Here is a 19,619-nt window from a genome sequence, read left to right on the forward strand (position 1 = left end):
CTACCAGCCAACTGTATTTTAAAGAGTGCAAAAGTAGAACTTGATTGGGGGCAGGACATAATTTCGTCAATTATTTAATCTCAACACCTCATTTCCAGATAGCTCTGTGTACATATAAGAGTCAACTTGAAGTTCATACAGGAACGTCTGAGATCTTTGATGCATTTGCGAAACTTTTTTTTTTTTCTTTTTCTTTCAGTTTGCCTCAAGTACTTTGAAAAAAACAAACAAACAAACAAACAAACAAACAAACAAAAACTTTTGCGGCAGATTTTGGACAGACCATATGCCCAGTGGTGAAAAGTTAGAATAATTAATGTACAGCTGTCATAAATGTTGAAGTTGGCTATAGAGACCAAAATCATTTTTTGAACCAGACTGTAAACATGTTTATATTTGCTGTAGATTTGTGCATTTTATCATGGGTGTCTATGGCAATTTACTTTGTTTTAGAGCCAGCCTCAAGTGGCCAGTAGAAGGACTGCAGTTTTTTGATACTTCTGCATTGACTGCTTTTTTCATCCTCTGAGGTTGCCGCTTGGTTTTTATCCATTCATGACGATGCATTTCCTTGCGTTAAACATATACAGACACAAAACAAAACTCTCTGGAAACAAGGATTAAGAAGTTTAAAATGTATAATAGGCCAACTATAAAGGTAAATGAGTTTAAACTCAAACTGTTGAACTAACGTAGACTATTATGCTTGTTTTTAACACCCATATCCAAAAAAAAGGCAACATCACTAATGCCTAAGCACGTCTTCTGAAATGAGCACACCACTGGAAAGAAGTCTGTATGTCAGAAGAATAATTTCAGGTAATTGTCCAAAAGCCTCTAACAGCATGTTATGTGAAGATGTTTTTCACAGAGCAGACCTAGAATAGATTAGAGTTGTGCAGTTGTCTGAAAACGAAATTTCTTCCAATTTAAGCCTCTTCTCAGCTTTGGTGCTGAAACACTAAATTATTTTGGGCTGGGGCTAAATGGTCTCAACAACACAGACATGATGTTGGATTGTTTACAATTAGTGACAGATACCCTTGAACAAAAACAACAGCAAGCAGAAATACAAAGGCCACATGGTGAGACGCATGGAGAAGACAACAGTCTGTTTACACACATCAAAAAAGTCCAAACTCAATGTGTGAAAATCTGTACGTTACATACTCTCTCCTCATCTATAAAGACCACTGTTATTTGAAGAGAAGCCAGTACAACCAGTCAAACCACTGCTATATTCTACCGTTTCTTTTTTTCAATTTTCTGTCTTTCTCCATTTCTTTTTACCCTCTGATCTTTACACCTCCTCCCCTCCCGTCGTCTCCTCTGTCCTCCGTCCTCACTCATTCTCTCCCATATGCCACCCGCCCTCCTCTGTGTCCTAAAACTAAGTTATCAGCCTCTCTACTGGCTCAGTGTCTGGACATCTGTCTTTTATCAAGGCCACAATTTAAGAATATTTCACCCAACTTCATCCACACACGTCCACCACACACACACACACACACACACACACACACACACACACACACACATGCACACACACACACACACACACACACACACACACACACACACACACACACACACACACACACACACACACACACACACACACACCATGACCCTGCTGTGATGCAGTTCTGCATTAACCTGCTTCCATATGGGTAGATCGGAGGTGCTGGGCGTACTGGGGTGGCATGTCACGGTCAGCTGACTGCTTGTTACCTCGTGCTGCTGTCTGCGATTTAAGCAAAAATGCAACTTTTTCTTCAAATGTTGACAAAGTTGCTTGGATAGTGTTTTAATGTTGTAAAGAAAAGTAAGCATCCTGCAGAGAAGAGAAAGTTCTCTTTCATACTGGTGAAAGAAAGCACTGAGCTGCTGTGCCTCTGATTCCCTGGCACCACTGGAAGACGTTTCATTACTTTTTGTGTGCATCTTTCTGTCTTAAATGTTTTGGCTCTTTTTTTTCTGGCAGACAGACACAAAATCAAAAGAATAAAAATCTAGCAGTTGGCAAAAGAGAAAACAGACATGACCAGTCAAACACATTCACAGCGGAGAGACTTGTTTTAATTAAGTCACGAGAGAGAGTGAAAAAGAAAGGTGTTGACTTGAAATAAAAACTGACTGCAAGCCAAGCTGTCAGCCTCGACCTGGAAAGAGATTTATCACAGAAACAATAAAATAATGAAGGTCTGTTTTGGCAGAGAAATCCATTGGATGCATTGCTGAGTTGTCAGACAGTATGGTCGATAGAGCTCTGGGGTTATCTCAGTGTGCCTGGTGTTTTGTCAATACAATGTCACCACCTACCTCTTAGTATTTTGGGCTAAGCAGCTGTGGCTCAGGAAGTGGAGAGATGGTTTAAGCACAAGGTTGTTTTTTCCCCCAGCTCCTCCTGTCTGCATGTTAATGTGCAGTGGCTTTAAGCAAACCCTAAGTTGCTCTTGATGAGCAGGCCAGCGCATTCATGGCATAAGGTAGAGAGGTGCTATGAAAATGCAGCCCATTTGTTCAAATCAGACAAATGCTACTATTTTTAAATGATCACATTGAAGTTTTCCTAGCTTTACTTTGTTATAATTTTCTATAGGTATTCTTAAAAATGATGCCTATGTTAAAATGTATAGGTTTGATGACAAACAGCAGCATCTTCAGTGACATTTTTTCAAAGTCAGACTTGCAGAAAGTGTTGTGCTGCTATTGCACTAAATACAAATGATTTTTTCTTATTTAACCTTCAAGGCATTTTTCAGTCCAAGGACCCCTTAGCTAAAACAGACACAGAGCAGGGACCCCCTAACACACATATTGTATTAAACTGAATTGCATATTAAACTGGATGGATGGAGGTTGTTAAGCAGAGGGCCATGTAATTGCTACAGTGTGTCTTAAATTAAATTTTATGAATATTAGGCCTTACAAGTGTTTTAATTTAAAATTAAATTTGGATTAAATTCAATTAAATCAGATTAAATTTAAGTCTTAATTGCTACAAACATTTTATCTTATTTGTCCATCCATTTATCCGTCTTTTAATTTATTTTTGTCAAAATGAGTCAGCCTATCCAGCACAAAAGTCCACATTTCCGAGGTGTCTTTCTTACATTTCTTTAAACCTACCACCCTTTAATCATTCTACTTTGTTTTATAATTTGCACTTACTTTTTGGAAAAATGTAGATGAACCTAACTCACTCTAATAACCATATTCCTACAAATAACTTACCTCTGCAAAGGACCACGTAAATACCACTTACTTTTATACTTACCTACAATGCTTGAATAAGAAAAGGTAATTTGCCCAAAAATACCTGTAGACACCCTGGTATTTTTTGTGGCTAGAACTTAACCATAATACTTACATTTACTTTGTGTCACTTAAATCATTTTGTTTTTAGTCGGTGTGTTTTTTTGGGTTTTTTTTTTACCCCTGTCTGTCAACAGTTTATGTTTTGGCGTGGAACAGATTTGGCATTACAACACAGTCTGATCCCCCAGCATGCATTTTGGTTTAAACGTGACTCAGAGGCCCCTGCTGCCGTCGACCTTAGACTAATGAGGGCCTTGGATTGTCAGACAGTCAGACACAGCTACATTACTGTGGTCTGCCACACTGTCTCTCGCATTCTTAGCTTCCTCCCTTACGCCAACACACAGTATATGTCTGAATTACATCAGTGTTTGCTGAGGGTATTTTTAGTTGCTGCTGGATTTAGGTTTAGTGGGCATCAGCAGGTATTTTCCCAACCAAGTTATAAATCACCATGACATTTATATCAACATTTGCACTGATGTTTTAAGGAGTGATGATTATGTATTATATTATATTTGGCACATTATGGCTGTGCGGTGCATTTAAACTGTAAAATATAAATATATATTCTAACTATTAGGTTAGTAATACATGCAATATATACAGTATTTTTCATATCTACTTTTCAAACCCTCACGCGACATGGTGGTACAGTAAATGCCAGTCGTGTAAACAGTATATATATAGCAGGGTAAATCTGTCTGCATGTTGCATATTTAAGAGCTGTTTGTACAGGCATGAACAGGACTACAGGGTCTTGATAGTTAAAAACTTGAATCCATTCAATAAGAATTTCACTCTTACTAAATCACTTATTTTTATTTGCCCACACAAATACTGCACTCTGGAATCAGCTGCTTTGTAGCTTGCATATTCTGTTATATTCTTTTCAAAGTCAAATCGAAGCAGAAAGTACAGCAGATTGTTTTTTTTGCAAAACACTCTTGCAACATTTGCAAAAGCCTTCATTTGCTATTCTCAGAAGGTGTCGTCAAGCGAGACATATTTTCGGCAGCAGGCAGTCTCATCACTGCAGTCTGTCTGCTGCTGGTTTCCTGTACTTCCTGTATTTTTGAAACCAATTTAAGTGTGCAGATGTGATAATTTGGTAGGTGGGAAGAATGTTAGAGATCACGCATTTAGTTGCAAAACACATAATTTGAGTAAATAGTTCTGTACACACATTCACACATTTTAGCCCATTTTATACAGAAATCATGCTATAGAGCTGCTGCTAAGTCCCGTCTGCCGCCGTTGTATTTCAGACAGAACTCAACGACAGTGGCATCATGCTGCTCTCGTTTGTGATTTTAATGCCTGACTGGCGTGACACATAACACAACATCAGCTTCTAGTGTGACGTATATCAAACGAGTCAGCAGCGCTTTCTCAAAAGTAACAAAGACCTAACATAGCAATAACAATCATTTACCGTCTCTATTATATAGCAGACAATCTGGTTCTCTGCTTGGAGGCTGAGGAGCTCCCGGACCTCATTGTTTTCCCAAGGTGGCTGTGGCTCGAGAGGTAGAGCGCGCCATCCACTAATTAGTAGGCTGATGGTTTGATCCCTGGCTCCTCCTCCTTATCCTTGAGCAAGATGCTGAACCCGAATGTGACTCATAGTGTGAAAGCCCTTTGAGTGGTTGATCAACTGCAAAGGTGCTGTAGTAGTGCAGATCCATTTACCAATTAGTGGACATTTTCAACCGCTGTGCTTCCTTTAGTCAGTTAACTTTTAGCAGCTGCTCTTCAAACCTCCTGGTGGGGGGTCGCCTGCATAAGACATCGCCAATATGTCGTCTCACACTCGTGCCACCCATGATCACGTCATGCTGGATGTCCCATTGATACAGATATCGTTTTGGCGCTGTTACTAATTACGATGCAGCTTTAAAGGAGAGACCACTCTGTACCGCATTCCACAATTGTACCTTTTATGCAGGCAAGGCGAAATAACGGTGTGAAATTCCCACCTTGAGCAGGCGGTGTAAAAGGGGCTTTTGACTCCATGTTCTGTTGAGTGGGCTTCAGCTTTTGGCTGACCTCTCTGTCCTCTTTTGCTTTTTAGGCAACGTAAGAGAGCAGGGCACCAGCTGATACTCTGGCTCATAATGGGCCCTTTGATTCCTGGGGCTGGGTGGGGGGTAGAGTGGGTGTGTTGGGGTGGCTGGTGTGGCTTTAACACCCCTACACCTACTCAACACTCATTACAGCCCACCTGTGCCAGCTGCCTTGGAGAAGAAGTATGCTTTCTCTTCAATCTCTCTTATTTTTTCTTTTGCACTCTTGCATGCACTCTCTCACCTAACACATACCCAGTCTGCCTCCCTACACACACAGCAAAAGGACGGAGGCCTATCATGACTCCGCAGGTTCAGGTGCAGGTAAACCCAGCTCTGGCAAATGTTCACTCCTTCATTTTTTTGACTTCTCCACCTTCTTTTCCTCTTGCTCCTTCCACCTTGGAATAACAACAATAAAATCCTTTGGCTCTTGTATTGAATTTGAAATTTGTATTTTTCCCCAAGTAGTATTTCACCCAAGCTGTCACAGCAGTAGGAACCTTTTCTCTCTTTTAGCTCGGGCAGATTTTCAGCTTTGCTTTTTTTATTTTCTATACTTACCATCAAATATGCAGAGCTTGTTCCGTTTGGAAACCAGAGACGATGAACTATGTCGAAACGTATTTTTAATTACACCGTGTCCTCAGAAGGAAAAAAAAAAGTGCGCTGAAATTACGCTTTATTATATGGTTCTTGAGTCTCCCAGCCAAAAGCAACTCATTCCGTTTTGTTTTAAGGCCATCTTTTCTTCCCCTCCTCCTTCCTAAAGTGGTTTTCAGGACTGCTCCGCTGCAGCCTTACCCTTTCTTTGACATGCTAGGAGCCCCAGCGCCTGCCAATAAAATAAATAGCAGCGGACTTGATTATACAGGGATAGACTGGCGAAACACTGCACCCATTTAGTTTGGAAAGCCCAAATAGACGAGGCCTTTCTCAACCCACTGAACCAGAGAACCCAAATGTACAAGTGTCGGAATAAGTGGGTGGCTATGTGCTGCTACCTTAGACAGTCTCTCCTTCCTTTTTTTATATGCCAATTCAGCCTTTGTTTGGCCAACAGCAGCCTCGACACTCCACTCCCAGTGGAGGACAGTAGCTTCTTTTCAAGAAGTCCTCTGCTGGCTCAGCGTCTCCTCACAGGAAAGTTAAGCCTGCTGTCCTGTTTGAGGGAGAGATGGATTATGCTTTCAGAAGGCCCACCCAGGCATCCCACCACCAACACCACAATGAGGCCTGGAGAAGGCCAGAACTAGAACACTGACCATAGCTCACCTTTTGCCAAGATTGTTTTTTATAGTTGTCTCATCTTTTTTTAGAAGATGCAAGCCCTGAATGGTGAGAGAGCAAAAGGGGACGAAGGTCAGGAGCTAAGTTCTTTGAATTTAGTTCCTCGGTTCACTGTGCAGCAGGCATGCTTACCTGCTCACACCCGTCCCCACACTTAGCCCTCTTGTTGTGAAAATTGCAAACATGATCTCAGCATTGGCTGGGATCTACATTTTGCAAGCATCAGTTGCAGCTAAGAGGAAGGCATCTTCGGTACCTGAAGCAAATATTTTGATATGTTTTGTGGCAATATCATATCGATACAAGGACAGCAAGTATAGATTTGTGTAATGTATTTGTATTTATTTATTTGTAATAATACAAATTCAACTTTTGGTCGCCTGTTAAATAACCAGATCAGTTGCTTTTTCACTCCACTAAGTATATTTTACTGCAAGGAAAATGATTGACGTGAGATGAACAGACTAAAAACTTAATTTTATTAGATAAAACGGATGTTGACAAAGTTTGTTTTTGGGGACATAATATAGCAGTTGAAAAAGTTAATAAATTACTATATATATAATCAAAACAGTCAGCATATGGCTCCTTGTTTAAAATTGCAATAATATTGTATCATGGCTTAAGTGTCGTGACAATATTGTATCATGGAGCCTCTGGGGTTTTCTCAGATCAGATCTGCTTCGGGTCCCTTTTCAGAGTTTAAAAAAACTTTTTGGGGGGGAAATCCGTGTTGAACAAAATATTGATCAATGCAGAGTATTTTCACATACTTGAAAATGTGTCTGGAGGGTGATTTTAAACTTGGTTATGATAGACTTGAAGAGAAATGTATAATGGAGGAGGGCAAAGAGAACATCCACTAGCCAGAGGCGCCAGCTACTGTTATGCCACTCTGTTTGTATATTTTTTCCCTTCTATCTTTTTTTTTCTCTGTGTGTATCTCTTTCCCTCTGCTTATGCAGAGTTTATCTCCCCCTCTCTGTCTTTCATGGTGGTGATATTTAACAAACGTTTGGTCAAAGGCCCAGCGTGTCCGCAGGTCTGGATCAGATTTACTCGGGGCTTAGGGCTCTGTTAGTGCTCTTTGCTTTGTAAGGGCTAGACAGGGAATTTCGTACAAAACTCCAGAGTTCAGTGGTTAGAGGATATTTGAGATGGAGGGGTTGGGGAATTCCCGACTGGACATATCCTTCTTTCTTCTTACAGATCTGTTGCCTCAAGAAACACAAGACACATTGCAGTGTTTACTTACGACCATGTGACAATAAATGGCTTTAATAAATCAAATAGATATTGGAAAAGAGCCACTCGGGACAAACTGTTTGATATTGCTGTTTAAGTGAATAGTCAGTCATACTAACATGTGACTCTTCTCTGTCTTTCCCCTTTTGCTCCTCTTTTTCATCACTCATCTGCTCATTCATACCTCGTTGATCTCCCTCCATCTGTTCTCCTCCATCTCTACGCCTCTCCTTCAACCACATTATCACTCTCAGTCATCCGCCTCAGTTGAAGGACCAGGGTGGTCCTGGGGTCCCTCAGCAAGCTCTGTCTCCAGCCCAGCTGCCTGAAGAGGCTGAGTGCCTGACTGTGCCCAAATACAAGCGAGACCTGGTGCAGAAGTTGAAGATCCTGCGGCAGGAGCTTTCTCAGCAACAACCCCAGGCTGGCCACTGCCGCATCGAGGTCTGCCGCGAGGAAATATTTGAGGTAGAGAAACAATACAAAAACAACACACCTCAAATCAGAGTTCCCACAGTCATGGAAAACCTGGAAGAGTTATGGAATTTCACAAGCACATTTTCCAGGCCTGGAAAACTCATTGAATTAGTAAAAATTATTAAGTTTTGGAAAAGTCACGGAATTTATTGTGTAATTAAATTGTTGAGGTAATTTTCTGTAATGTTACATTTGTTTATTTTTAACAAATATATTTTCTGTAGCTGTCGACATAACGTAGCTCTGGTATGTGTTGAGGCATGAAAACGTTTCATTTACCGTCCTGTATGTTTCTTCATTTTCTCTCTACGGTCAGTCTCTCCCTTCACACATGCTAGCTAGCTGAAATCATGTTTGAAGAACATTTGAATCAGATATGTTTGAAAAACATTGGGTAAGTGAGACAAAAACAACAAAAAATGATTATGCGTCTTTGAAAAGTCATGGAAGATTTTTTTAAATGTGTTATTCACAGTGAAAAAAAGCACATCCGCACACTCATATCTGTGCAAAAATCATGTTTATGATGCCTTGAAAATATGTGAGAACCCTGTGAAATGCTCAGTTTCAGAAGTGCAGTTGTTAATCGAAAAAAGAGTCTTGATACTTGACACCCTAACCAAATATTTCTGATGTGCATTAAACCATGAAAGGAAAAATTTGGTTGACTGTAAAGGGCCATCCTGAGCACTGCCGCAAACACATGCAACTTAGATGCAAACACAGAATTTTCCTTGGAGTTATATAATGTGCATTGAACATGTGTTCTTAAAATTCCCCATCTGGCATCCACCAAAGCATCCCATGCTGATGTGCAAACTCGAAAAGGCCCACAAAAACAATAGCAGAATGCTCACAACCCCAGATCTTTGCATTTTACAGGCATTTTTTCACCCCGTTTACGATGTGCACCAGAAAAGGGCCCACGGCAGCACAGAACCACTACTCAGAACCGCTTTATGATTTCCAGGGAAAAGCAGAACAGAAAGGCCTTCACAACACCCACAAAAAACTATTTCTCTGTTACTTTTCTCCTCCTTCTCTGCCTCTCTTTTTCTTGCTCTCCCAATCATTTGTTCTACCAAGGCAAGGCATTCTTTCTGGATGATTTCAGCAGCTAAAGAGATGGGGAAGGAGGGGAGAGGGAGTGGGGAGGGTGGGAAGGAGCGGGCGAGGAAAGGAGCGAAGGCAGCAGTGGCAAGTATTTGAGGCCAGACATAACTTCATAACTACAAGTTGAGCAATGAGAAATATGACTTCATCCTCCTTTGACGTGACAGCTGTAGAAGGGGAAAGTTAAGTGTGAAAAGCAGCCCTGCAGATCCACTTGAGGTTTTGGTGCAGGAACCAGTGTTGCAGTAAACCGCTGGCAGTGTGTTTGCATGAGTGTGTGCATGCACTTACAGCGGTTCTGGTCTGATCTCCTATTTACATGTCTGCGCCACAGGTTGGCACAAACTAAAACGCTCAGTGTGTATTGGATTATTGATTAAATGTTTTTTTTTAATGTTTTGTACTTTTTGCACACACATATTTGCCACCAGCATGTTTGATAACTTGAGTTTAAATTATCTGAAATATTTGTGAGTTAAAAAGCATCTTACGCCAGACTGTGCAGCCTCACTCTGTCATGCAGGGTACTGTTTACTGTAGCACGGCCTCTGAGTGTTTGGACTCATCTGAGAAGATGGACAGACAGAGAGAGATGACTTTTATGTCATTAAAAAAGGAAACACACTGACTTGTTTGTTTAACTGGGGGAGGCACGGACAGAATTACCAGGGTGCGCTGGAATCAATTTATTCTTTTTATAGCAAAACTTAAAAGGGAAAGTTCAGATTTTTTGATGTGGGGTTGTATGAGGTACTTACCCATAGTCAATGTATTACCTACAGTAGAATACAACATGGCAGTCGGCACGCCCCAAATTTAGAGAAGCAGGCTGGAGTCTGACACAGGAGTTAAGCAATGTACTGCTGTGGACAGAGGCAGCAGCAAAACATATTTTAGCCAACTAAAAAAATGTATAACATATTCAGTATACGCTACATTGAGAGTATTTTCACAGCTTTACCTCTATGTCAGACAGCCTGTGCCAAAAGGGAAGCCATTAACGGCTTCAGTTCCCCATCTATGCTCTTGCTAAAGTCACCAGACCCCATTGACAAAAACATTTTAGATCGCTGTGCACAGGAGCTGCTCGTCCAGGCTGCCTGGATCAGTTGATCAGTTTGTGTTATTGTGTGAATTCAGTGAATCCAAACTTTAAAAGCCGAAGTAACACAATAACACACAAAAAAGAACTGATTGAAGCAGCGATGGACCAGAAGATCCTGCGTTCAGTGTCATTATATGATTGTTTTTGTAAATGAAGCCTGGCTTTGAAGAGAGTGATATAAAGGCTTCATTTCTCCATTGGAGATCACTGTCTGACATAAAGGTAAAGCAGTGAAAATACTTTCAATATACAGTATTCTTAAACTGACTGATGTAGATAAAACATGTACTTTTGGTCAATCTTCATCTTAATGAATAATAAAGTAAATTCAAGGAGCCACTGTTGATCTTAAATGAATAAATAGGTTTACTGACAACATCAATTGGATCAGAGACTCCTTCAGCACAAACATGGACAAAGACACCACAACAACCTAAAGAAACAGAAGAATCCGTCAGCCTAACTGCTTTGTATTAAATGTGTTGTTTTTTGGGTGAATTGTAGGAGTCGTACCGGCAGGTGATGAAGATGCGTCCAAAAGATCTCTGGAAAAGACTGATGATCAAATTCAGAGGAGAAGAGGGACTGGACTATGGCGGGGTAGCAAGGTAATTTGGCTTTAAATGTCAGGAAACATTTTGTCATGTTTGTTTGAAGTGCATTTCTTCACAGTAAATCTGCGTGTGTCTGTATGTTAGGGAGTGGTTATACCTGTTGTCCCACGAGATGCTTAACCCCTACTACGGCCTGTTCCAGTACTCTAGAGATGACATCTACACTCTACAGATCAACCCCGACTCTGCTGTCAACCCGGTAAGAACCATTTAGTTAAGTAGTCATATAAAACCTGTAAATAGACATGTAATAATAATGTATATGTCCACCCAGTTATTGGATGCAGATAGAAACAGGACATTATTATACTATTTTCAGAATGAGATTCCAGTTGTGGCTGCAATGAGCTGTTTATGACTCTTGTGATACATACATTTTCAATAACTCCAGAGTGTTGTTAAGTCCAAATGTCACAATTTAAAAAAAGAAGATGGATATAATAATTTTAAAAAGTCATAACATGTTATCATCTTTCTTATTTGTTGGCACTTAGCCTCTATAAAACAAGATTTCTGCTGCAGTCAGAAAACTGTTTGCTCTCCTGCACACACCTATATTAGCGGGGCAGTCTTGCAGCGATCTGTCAGCAGCATGAATTACATTCACAGTATTAAACAACAATAACAAAAATAAAAAATCAATGTCACCGCTAATGCTAGTATGGCAAATGACTTATGTCATTATAAAATCAAAGATCATATTACGTATTTACCTTCACTTGATGTTGGCGCTTCAGCAATAACTTTCCCACGAACAGCTGTTGAAAGATGTTGAATAAATTGCCATTTTGGAAGCATTTATATTCATTAGCGAACTTTAATTATTAAAAATAGACAAATATTTAATCCAATGAATACCTTTATTGAACGTGAGGACATTGTTCAAGGATTTGTTTTAATGGCGTTGATGTAATAAAAAGTGACAACAGACATTTGAAGCTCCATTCAGAAACCTCACTGAAACCTAGATTATTAAAATAAAAAGACGTTCACTGTAAATTATGCTGAAGTTTGACAGAACAATGACCTGTCTCCTCTCCTGGGAGTTGCTCTTTGGTACTAGCATTGTGGCAAAAACTGAGTCAGTATAATCTGAATGTACATATACAAGATGAACTGATATGATATGAATGAAAGCCTTTACATCAATATCCCTGGGTAATGTGCAGGAGCACCTGTCGTACTTCCACTTCGTGGGTCGCATCATGGGCATGGCGGTGTTTCACGGCCACTACATCGACGGAGGCTTCACTTTGCCCTTCTACAAACAGCTGCTGGGAAAACCGATTACGCTGGACGATATGGAGTCTGTCGACCCCGACCTCCACAACAGCCTCGTCTGGATCCTGTAAGACTGTTTCCCATTATTTTCTTAATTATTTCACTGGCAATGTTAGACAAAATACATGTAGAACTGATATTGAGTACAAATACAATTTTTTGTCAAAACAAGTAGAAATACAGAAAAGCCCTATTCTTAAACTCAGTACTGGTTTTCCTGTTGTACCAGTGGAGCTGTAAAACAACGTTTACCCATGCTTTCACATTTGCACATTCCTATATTAAGCAGTTGCTTACAGGTGTGCCTTGTATTAGGTGGACAGGAAAGAAAATCATACATTTATACAATAAAATTTTTTTAAAAAAAGGGGGGACAGAGCACGTAAGATGCGCACAAAAACTTGACCATTCAGTCCCCCAATTTCTAATGACTGTGGCGCCCTCTGCTGATGGGTAAGCACCATTCCTAGTTTTGACTTTCTCCTGCGTGTTTTGACACATTAGGATGCTCCACCGATCTTTCCCTGATACATCTTCTTTCTTTTTATAATGTCATCGACTATGATGGCAGGATGTTATGTGCAGATCAATTCTGTGTTTTAGTTTTTTGGACTAAATCCTAAAAGTAGAGCAAAGGCATATAATTTCCGCAGAAGCTGAGAGCTAATTCCTGTTGTGACATAGCCGCTCTCTCTAACCTGCCCTCCCTCCTTTTCAGGGACAATGACATCACTGGCGTCCTCGACCACACTTTCTGTGTAGAGCACAACGCCTACGGAGAAATCATCCAACATGAGCTCAAACCCAATGGCAAGAGTGTCCCTGTCACGGAGGACACCAAGAAGGAGTATGTCAGGTAAGGAGAGGAACTGGCACACACAAAGACAAAGATGTGACAACAACATGCAGTAAGCAACAAAGTTCACTTTGAGTCCACACAAGCAGCAGTTACTCACGGATTTCACGTGACTTTTCTGTGGCAGTCCACACTGTCACATTGTCATCACCTCAGTGTCATGGTGACAAATCTGTATTTGCAGTCCCTCGAGTGTTTCTCATGTTCTCTGCAGGTTGTATGTGAATTGGCGTTTCCTGCATGGCATCGAGGCTCAGTTTCTGGCTCTGCAGAAAGGCTTCAATGAGGTTATTCCTCAACACCTGCTCAAATCCTTTGATGAGAAAGAACTGGAGGTACAAGATAAGAAAAAACATCCTCTATTACATCTGCCACAATATAGTAGTACTTCAGGCGCACCTTTCTGGTATAATATTAATAAAGTTTCTGTCTCCCTCTTTACCTTCAGCTGATAGTGTGCGGCTTGGGAAAGATTGACATCTCTGACTGGAAGTCCAACACCCGTCTGAAGCACTGCACCCCCGACAGCAACATTGTCAAGTGGTTTTGGAAAGCAGTGGAGTCGTTTGACGAGGAGAGGAGGGCCCGGCTACTGCAGTTTGTCACTGGCTCATCCAGGGTCCCACTGCAGGGCTTCAAGGCTTTACAGGGTACTTATCTCACGCGGTAGCTCCTTTCCCACCAGAGAAAAACCCACCAACACGCACTAACAAATGGCTTTTGTCTTTGGTGGGAAAGGTTACAATCAGCGTTCATTCTCTGGTCATATTAATCTACAGAGGTCACAAGTATATATCAGCTCCAGCTCCCATTGGAAGTGATGGGAACATGGCACCTGGGTGGACGCGCTAATCGCCTCTTTTGTGGTGCCATGCAGTGACATGCAGCCAAAAAATTCAGTCCATCCCCACTCAAGCAGCGCTCAAACATTGTTCCAAATTAGTCAGCACCAAGTTTTCACAGGCCTCCGTGCTGCTTTCTACTATTTACTAACCTGTGTTATAGTGCATCAGAGTGTGGAGTGTGGCACACTAGAAAAAAAAACAACAGGCATTGAGAGAGGTGTCAGTCTCCTATTTTTAACAGGTTTTCCAGTGTTTAAAAAAACTGGAATGTACGCACGTCTAATTTTAAGGAGCTGAGATGCTGCCCCACTTCTGGTTTGGCTTCTATTCCACAAGCTATCACTGCTCACAGATGGATGTTTTCCAAAAAAAAAGTTTCAATACTTTGAAACATGATTGTTTTCTGTTTATCATCTAAAATAAATGGAATAACTTTTACTATGCTGAGTGGTAAATTTAAAAGTCTTTGTAATTTTAACAAAAAATGTTGCTATATTGAGAAATTGAGGCTCCCCTTATGCTATGACAGCCATTGTGTGGCCAAGACTAACAGTATATATTGTTAAATGATTTACTTTACATTAATTTATTGCATACTTTACTTGCACTTTATTGCATTTTAAATCTGTGTTGATATCAAAGGACTTCGTACTTGTACATTACTACAAGTATAAAATTGTGTTTATTCATGTAAAAAAGTTTTATTATTCACAGCAATCAAGAAGTCAAGAAGTTTAACTTGCCCTCAATGTAAAGTTTTGCTCGAGGTATCAAAAGTGGTATTGAATATCAATATATTTCATGGTATTGTATTGAAGTTAGAAATTCCAGTGTCATGATAAAACCATGTTAATTTGGTCCAATTTTATTTATCTAAGAATAGAGAAAATTCCAGGATCATGCCTTAGAGCAGAAAAATAAACCCTCTGATTATCAGGCTTTGGCTTATGGAACAGAGGACAAAAAAGGCCTCGGCACTTTGTTATCTGAGATGTTGATGCGTAACTCAACATGGGAATTTGATGCTGGACTGCACCTGATGCATCCTGTTTGTGCTTCGACTGCAGGTGCTGCAGGGCCCAGACTCTTCACCATTCATCAGATCGACGCCAACACCAACAATCTGCCCAAAGCCCATACCTGGTATGTGACACCTGCAGACCCACACATAACATAACACAAATTCAACCACGATGATAGAAAACAAAACCTTTCAGTCTCTCGCAGCTTCATCTGAACACTTTCTCTTCTCTTCAGCTTCAACCGGATTGACATTCCGCCCTACGAGAGCTACGACAAGCTATACGACAAGCTGCTGACTGCGATCGAGGAGACGTGTGGCTTCGCAGTGGAATGAGAGACCGGGTGTGTGTCTTTGTGTGAACATGTGTAAGTGTGTTTGCAGGACTCTGAAAGACTATTATTGTCAATGCGACGCGCAGACAGACTCACTCAGAGCCTGATGCGTGCGCCTTCGACCAGCCTGCAGTCCTCCTTTCCTCTCACTGCTCTCTGCATCCTTCCCGTCGATGTCTGTTTGAAGAGCTGCTAACGAGTCATCCCGTCATTTAATTTCTTTTTGTTTCTTTGCTTCATTTTAGTGTAGTTTGTGCGAAATACGGAGAGCAAATCAAGAGCTGCCGCATTTCCTTCAGCAGCTGTGAGTTGTTATGAGTGAGCAGTTTGTTTTTGACGGCTCATTTTGCAGACAGATAAAGGAGATGTTGTTTCAATTTCAATCAGGAAGCAGTTTATCACTGCAGTTTTTTCCAAAATTCTTCCCAGGCATTTGAGTGCAGTTGGTCACTATTTTGTTTTGCGATTGACTGAATGGATCCTCGTCATGCTACTGAATCTTTAAACACTGCAGGTAGCCATATCTTGCCCTTAGTAGCCATCCTAACCTCACACCTTTTCAGTCCTCATGGCTGCAGAGTTAGTGTGCTTTGTTTTGCAGGAGCGCCACAAATTCATCCTACCTCGGTGTGATGCTTTGATATTTGAACCGTTTTATTCCAAAATGCTTTTTCTCAATCACTTATTTAATTCGAATTCATTTTTACAGCAGTGCTCTATGATTTTCACAACAGCAGTGGCTTTGTAACTGCAAAACCATTTAATTTAAATTGTGAAGGTATCATTTTGAAATGACACTCGTATACAGACTGACCTGGACGCGGGTCTTGGTGTTTCGTGGCGATTTGGAGTCACGCTCGTGGTGTTTTGTTTAACTATGAGGGGACGGACTCTGGTGAAGAAGAAGGAGGTGTGAATCTTATTTTTTTCAGCTATGAATTACTGCAGTGTGGCCACAGCTCTCGTAAACGTGCGTCTGTATGTTTCTGCATGTGTGTACATTTGTATGCAACGAAGGTTGACAGTTCTTAGATGGTTTCCCCATCATCTCTACTAGCACAGCGTCCTGTATTTAAAGCTGCAGAGCTGATTGAACCTCACTTTTTTGAGCCTGGCTCGTCTTCCTTTTCACACATTTGTCTCCATTAGTATGCATGTTTTTTTGTGTTTTTTTTTTTTGTATTATTTTTATTTTATCCCACCCAGATAACCCAGCACACTTCCTGTCAGATCATATGTGAAAAGGGCACAACTGGCCACAGGACCAGGCTTGATAAGAAGCTATTTTCAGTCACATCCTCGCTTTTAAAAAAAGGCAGAAGTATTTCTCTCTCTCTCTCTTCGTCACTTTAGAGCACTTTACAAACTGAGCAGTGATGCAGAAGTGCTTTCTTCACATTAGATTAAATATATCACGTTTCATTTGCTACTTCATTAGAAATATACAGAGTTATCTATACACCTGTAATTTTTGAGTATATATGTACAAATACATAGCTATTTTGTATATGGTCGCTTGTTCTTTCTGTTCAAATTTTAAATGCAAGCATGTCAGCGTCTATTACAGACCTCTTTGCATTCTCAGGTGAAGTTGTCCTTTGGGTTTTTTTATTTTTTATTTTATTTTACATTTATAAGGCTAATGTGTGAGGAGGGGTTCTAGTGGAAACTACACTTCAGAGTCTCTTAACCCATGATAGACTGTAAAAGCTGGCAGTTTAGAGTGATGTTTTCTTTTGGTCAATCGCTTTCACGTCAAACATACCTTCATTGGAGGACATGAACGGCCATATTTGCTGCTCTGGAGGTCACTACTGAACACCAAACAGCACAGACGACAATGTGATGATATCTGCACAACAGCAATCTGTTTGCAGAGTGAAATCTTTAAGGACCGAACGCTTACGGTGGCCTCAAATCCTCAGAGCTGCAAATATTGGACTGCTGCTGATCTCCTGGGTGCTACACACAGTGAAATTGTTGAACCAAAATGAAAAGTCACCAGAAAAAAAAAAAAAAAGAGGTAGTAGTGAGGAGCGTGTCCATCACCACAGCCTCCATCCAAAGAAAACTCTCTTTGCATGAATGGACACTCTAGAGACAAAGCCTATTTATTTGCATACTCTTAGATTGACTTGGAAAAATCAGTTAAATGTTCTTTTTTTTAAAAATATGTTTCCGCCTGCATTTATTTGTAACCATGAAAAGTTTGATAGCTGCAAAAACGTTGATTTTTTTAATTTTATTTTTTATTTTGTAGTTATCATGAGACTAAACGGATAAGCAAAACATGAAATTGTCATCTTTGTACAGTTAAGAGAGCTTTTTTGATTTAACCTTTAATAACCTGACTCAGAGGCCGGAAAAGAAATACATTACATGTTTTTTTGCACACATTATGCATACTTGGACTCCAAGTTATAATCAGACACTTCCTTCTATTTACCAAATAGTTAATGGACTGATTGAGGTTTTTTTTTTTTTGGTTTTTTTTTTTTTAAATGTAGATAACATATATATACATACACCCATGTTCTTGATATGCACACATGTATGTTTGTCCACTGCACACGGTCCACTTCTGCTCTTTGTTACTTTTTTTTTGTTGGCACCAAGTTTTCTGGCTGGTTCAGTCTTCAGTGCAAAAGTTGTGCGGGTTGAGAGTTTCCAGACAAGGGGAAATCACACTTAACCCCGGTTTAGCAAATTTGTTATACATCTTTGACAGTTGTGCAGATCATCGTTAACTTTTCAAGCTTTGAATACCTGCAATATACATTTTCGTCTAGATTGGGAGTCAAATTAACTTTAATGCTGGTTTAACTAGTTACAAATGAGCTGAACTCTCTCCCCACACTTAAAAGTACAAATTAACAGGTTTATGTGCAAATTCGTGTGTATGTGTGTGTCTGTGTCTGTGTGTGAGCGTAAATGACTTGATTGAATTCAGTACAAAACGATAAAAAGAATAGTAGGGTTTTTTTAAACTGCACCATGTGTTATTTCTTTTGATTTCCTATCTGTTTTTGTATTTATTATTACAGTATATGTGTTCATAGTTTTTCACATCAGCTGCTCTGTGAGCTTGTAACTGACACCTGTACATACGGACAATAAAGAAGCAAAGTAATAAACTTCTTGTACCCTTGCAGAAAGCTGAGCAATAAAACTATGCTGTTTGGACCTCACAGCATTATGTTTTATAGAGACATGTGTATGACGGCCTTTTTTTCTGCTCAAAGTTAAAACGAGTAAATCAAAACACAGCGTAATTATCAGCAAAATTTACTTTTTAAAATTAGATTTATATTGTAATTTTTTACAGCCATAGCTTATCAAGGTGGAGGAAATATGAGGTACTACATTCTGTAAAGCTGAATCTCCCAAAAATATGCCTGTTTTACAGGAATTACTCATGTACTGTGCTTAATGCTGAATTACAGATTTTTACTTTTGTACTCCACCATTCATCTGACAGCTGTAGTTGCTTATAGTAGCTTATAGTAGTTGCTTGTTCCATCCGCATCAGCGAATGGAAGAATGAACTTATTTAACTATTTGCAATATCACATCTCAACTCTCAATCTTCAATAAATGATGGACAGTAATGCTCTGAAACTTCTCCCTGTGATGGCAGTTACAGCAACCTGAATTGGACCTGTTTTTTTAACCCCATTCTGGGGAGTCATTCATCCTGAGTCTCAGCCAAGTCGGGCAACTGGATGCTGCCTGCACACCCATGACTTCACTTCCAAACATCCGGAGAACTATTGTGAAGTATGCACATGAAACCACCTTCATTGGCTGTATTATAAACAACGAGAGTTCATACCGGGAGGAAAACAGTCTTACACAGTGGTGCACAGACAACAACGTACTGCTCAACGTCAGTAAAACCAAGGAGCTGATTGTTGATTTTAGAAAGAAGAAAGCAAAGACACACTCCTGTCTACATCAGCTGAGCTGAGGTGGAGCAGGTGAACAGCAATAGGTTCCTTGGAATTAATATCACTGAGAACCTGTCTTTGTCATCACACGTCACCACCCAGG

At 40.2% G+C, this 19,619-nt stretch overlaps 1 protein-coding gene across 1 annotated transcript in view; it reads left to right on the top strand.

The window, feature by feature from the left end:
* The window catches only part of LOC121941845 (E3 ubiquitin-protein ligase SMURF2), a 77,490-nt gene extending 58,712 nt beyond the window's left edge, over positions 1-18,778 (top strand). Inside the window, exons 13-21 of the mRNA XM_042484748.1 lie at positions 8,177-8,390; positions 11,122-11,225; positions 11,316-11,430; positions 12,401-12,579; positions 13,231-13,368; positions 13,583-13,703; positions 13,817-14,018; positions 15,281-15,356; positions 15,471-18,778. Of these exons, the coding sequence (XP_042340682.1) occupies positions 8,177-8,390; positions 11,122-11,225; positions 11,316-11,430; positions 12,401-12,579; positions 13,231-13,368; positions 13,583-13,703; positions 13,817-14,018; positions 15,281-15,356; positions 15,471-15,570 (1,249 nt within the window). The 3' untranslated portion in view covers positions 15,571-18,778. The remainder of the gene's footprint in view (positions 1-8,176; positions 8,391-11,121; positions 11,226-11,315; positions 11,431-12,400; positions 12,580-13,230; positions 13,369-13,582; positions 13,704-13,816; positions 14,019-15,280; positions 15,357-15,470) is intronic.
* The last annotated feature ends 841 nt before the right edge of the window (positions 18,779-19,619 follow it).

Source organism: Plectropomus leopardus, chromosome 4, assembly GCF_008729295.1.
Source record: "Plectropomus leopardus isolate mb chromosome 4, YSFRI_Pleo_2.0, whole genome shotgun sequence".
In the NCBI taxonomy this organism is placed as follows: domain Eukaryota; kingdom Metazoa; phylum Chordata; class Actinopteri; order Perciformes; family Serranidae; genus Plectropomus; species Plectropomus leopardus.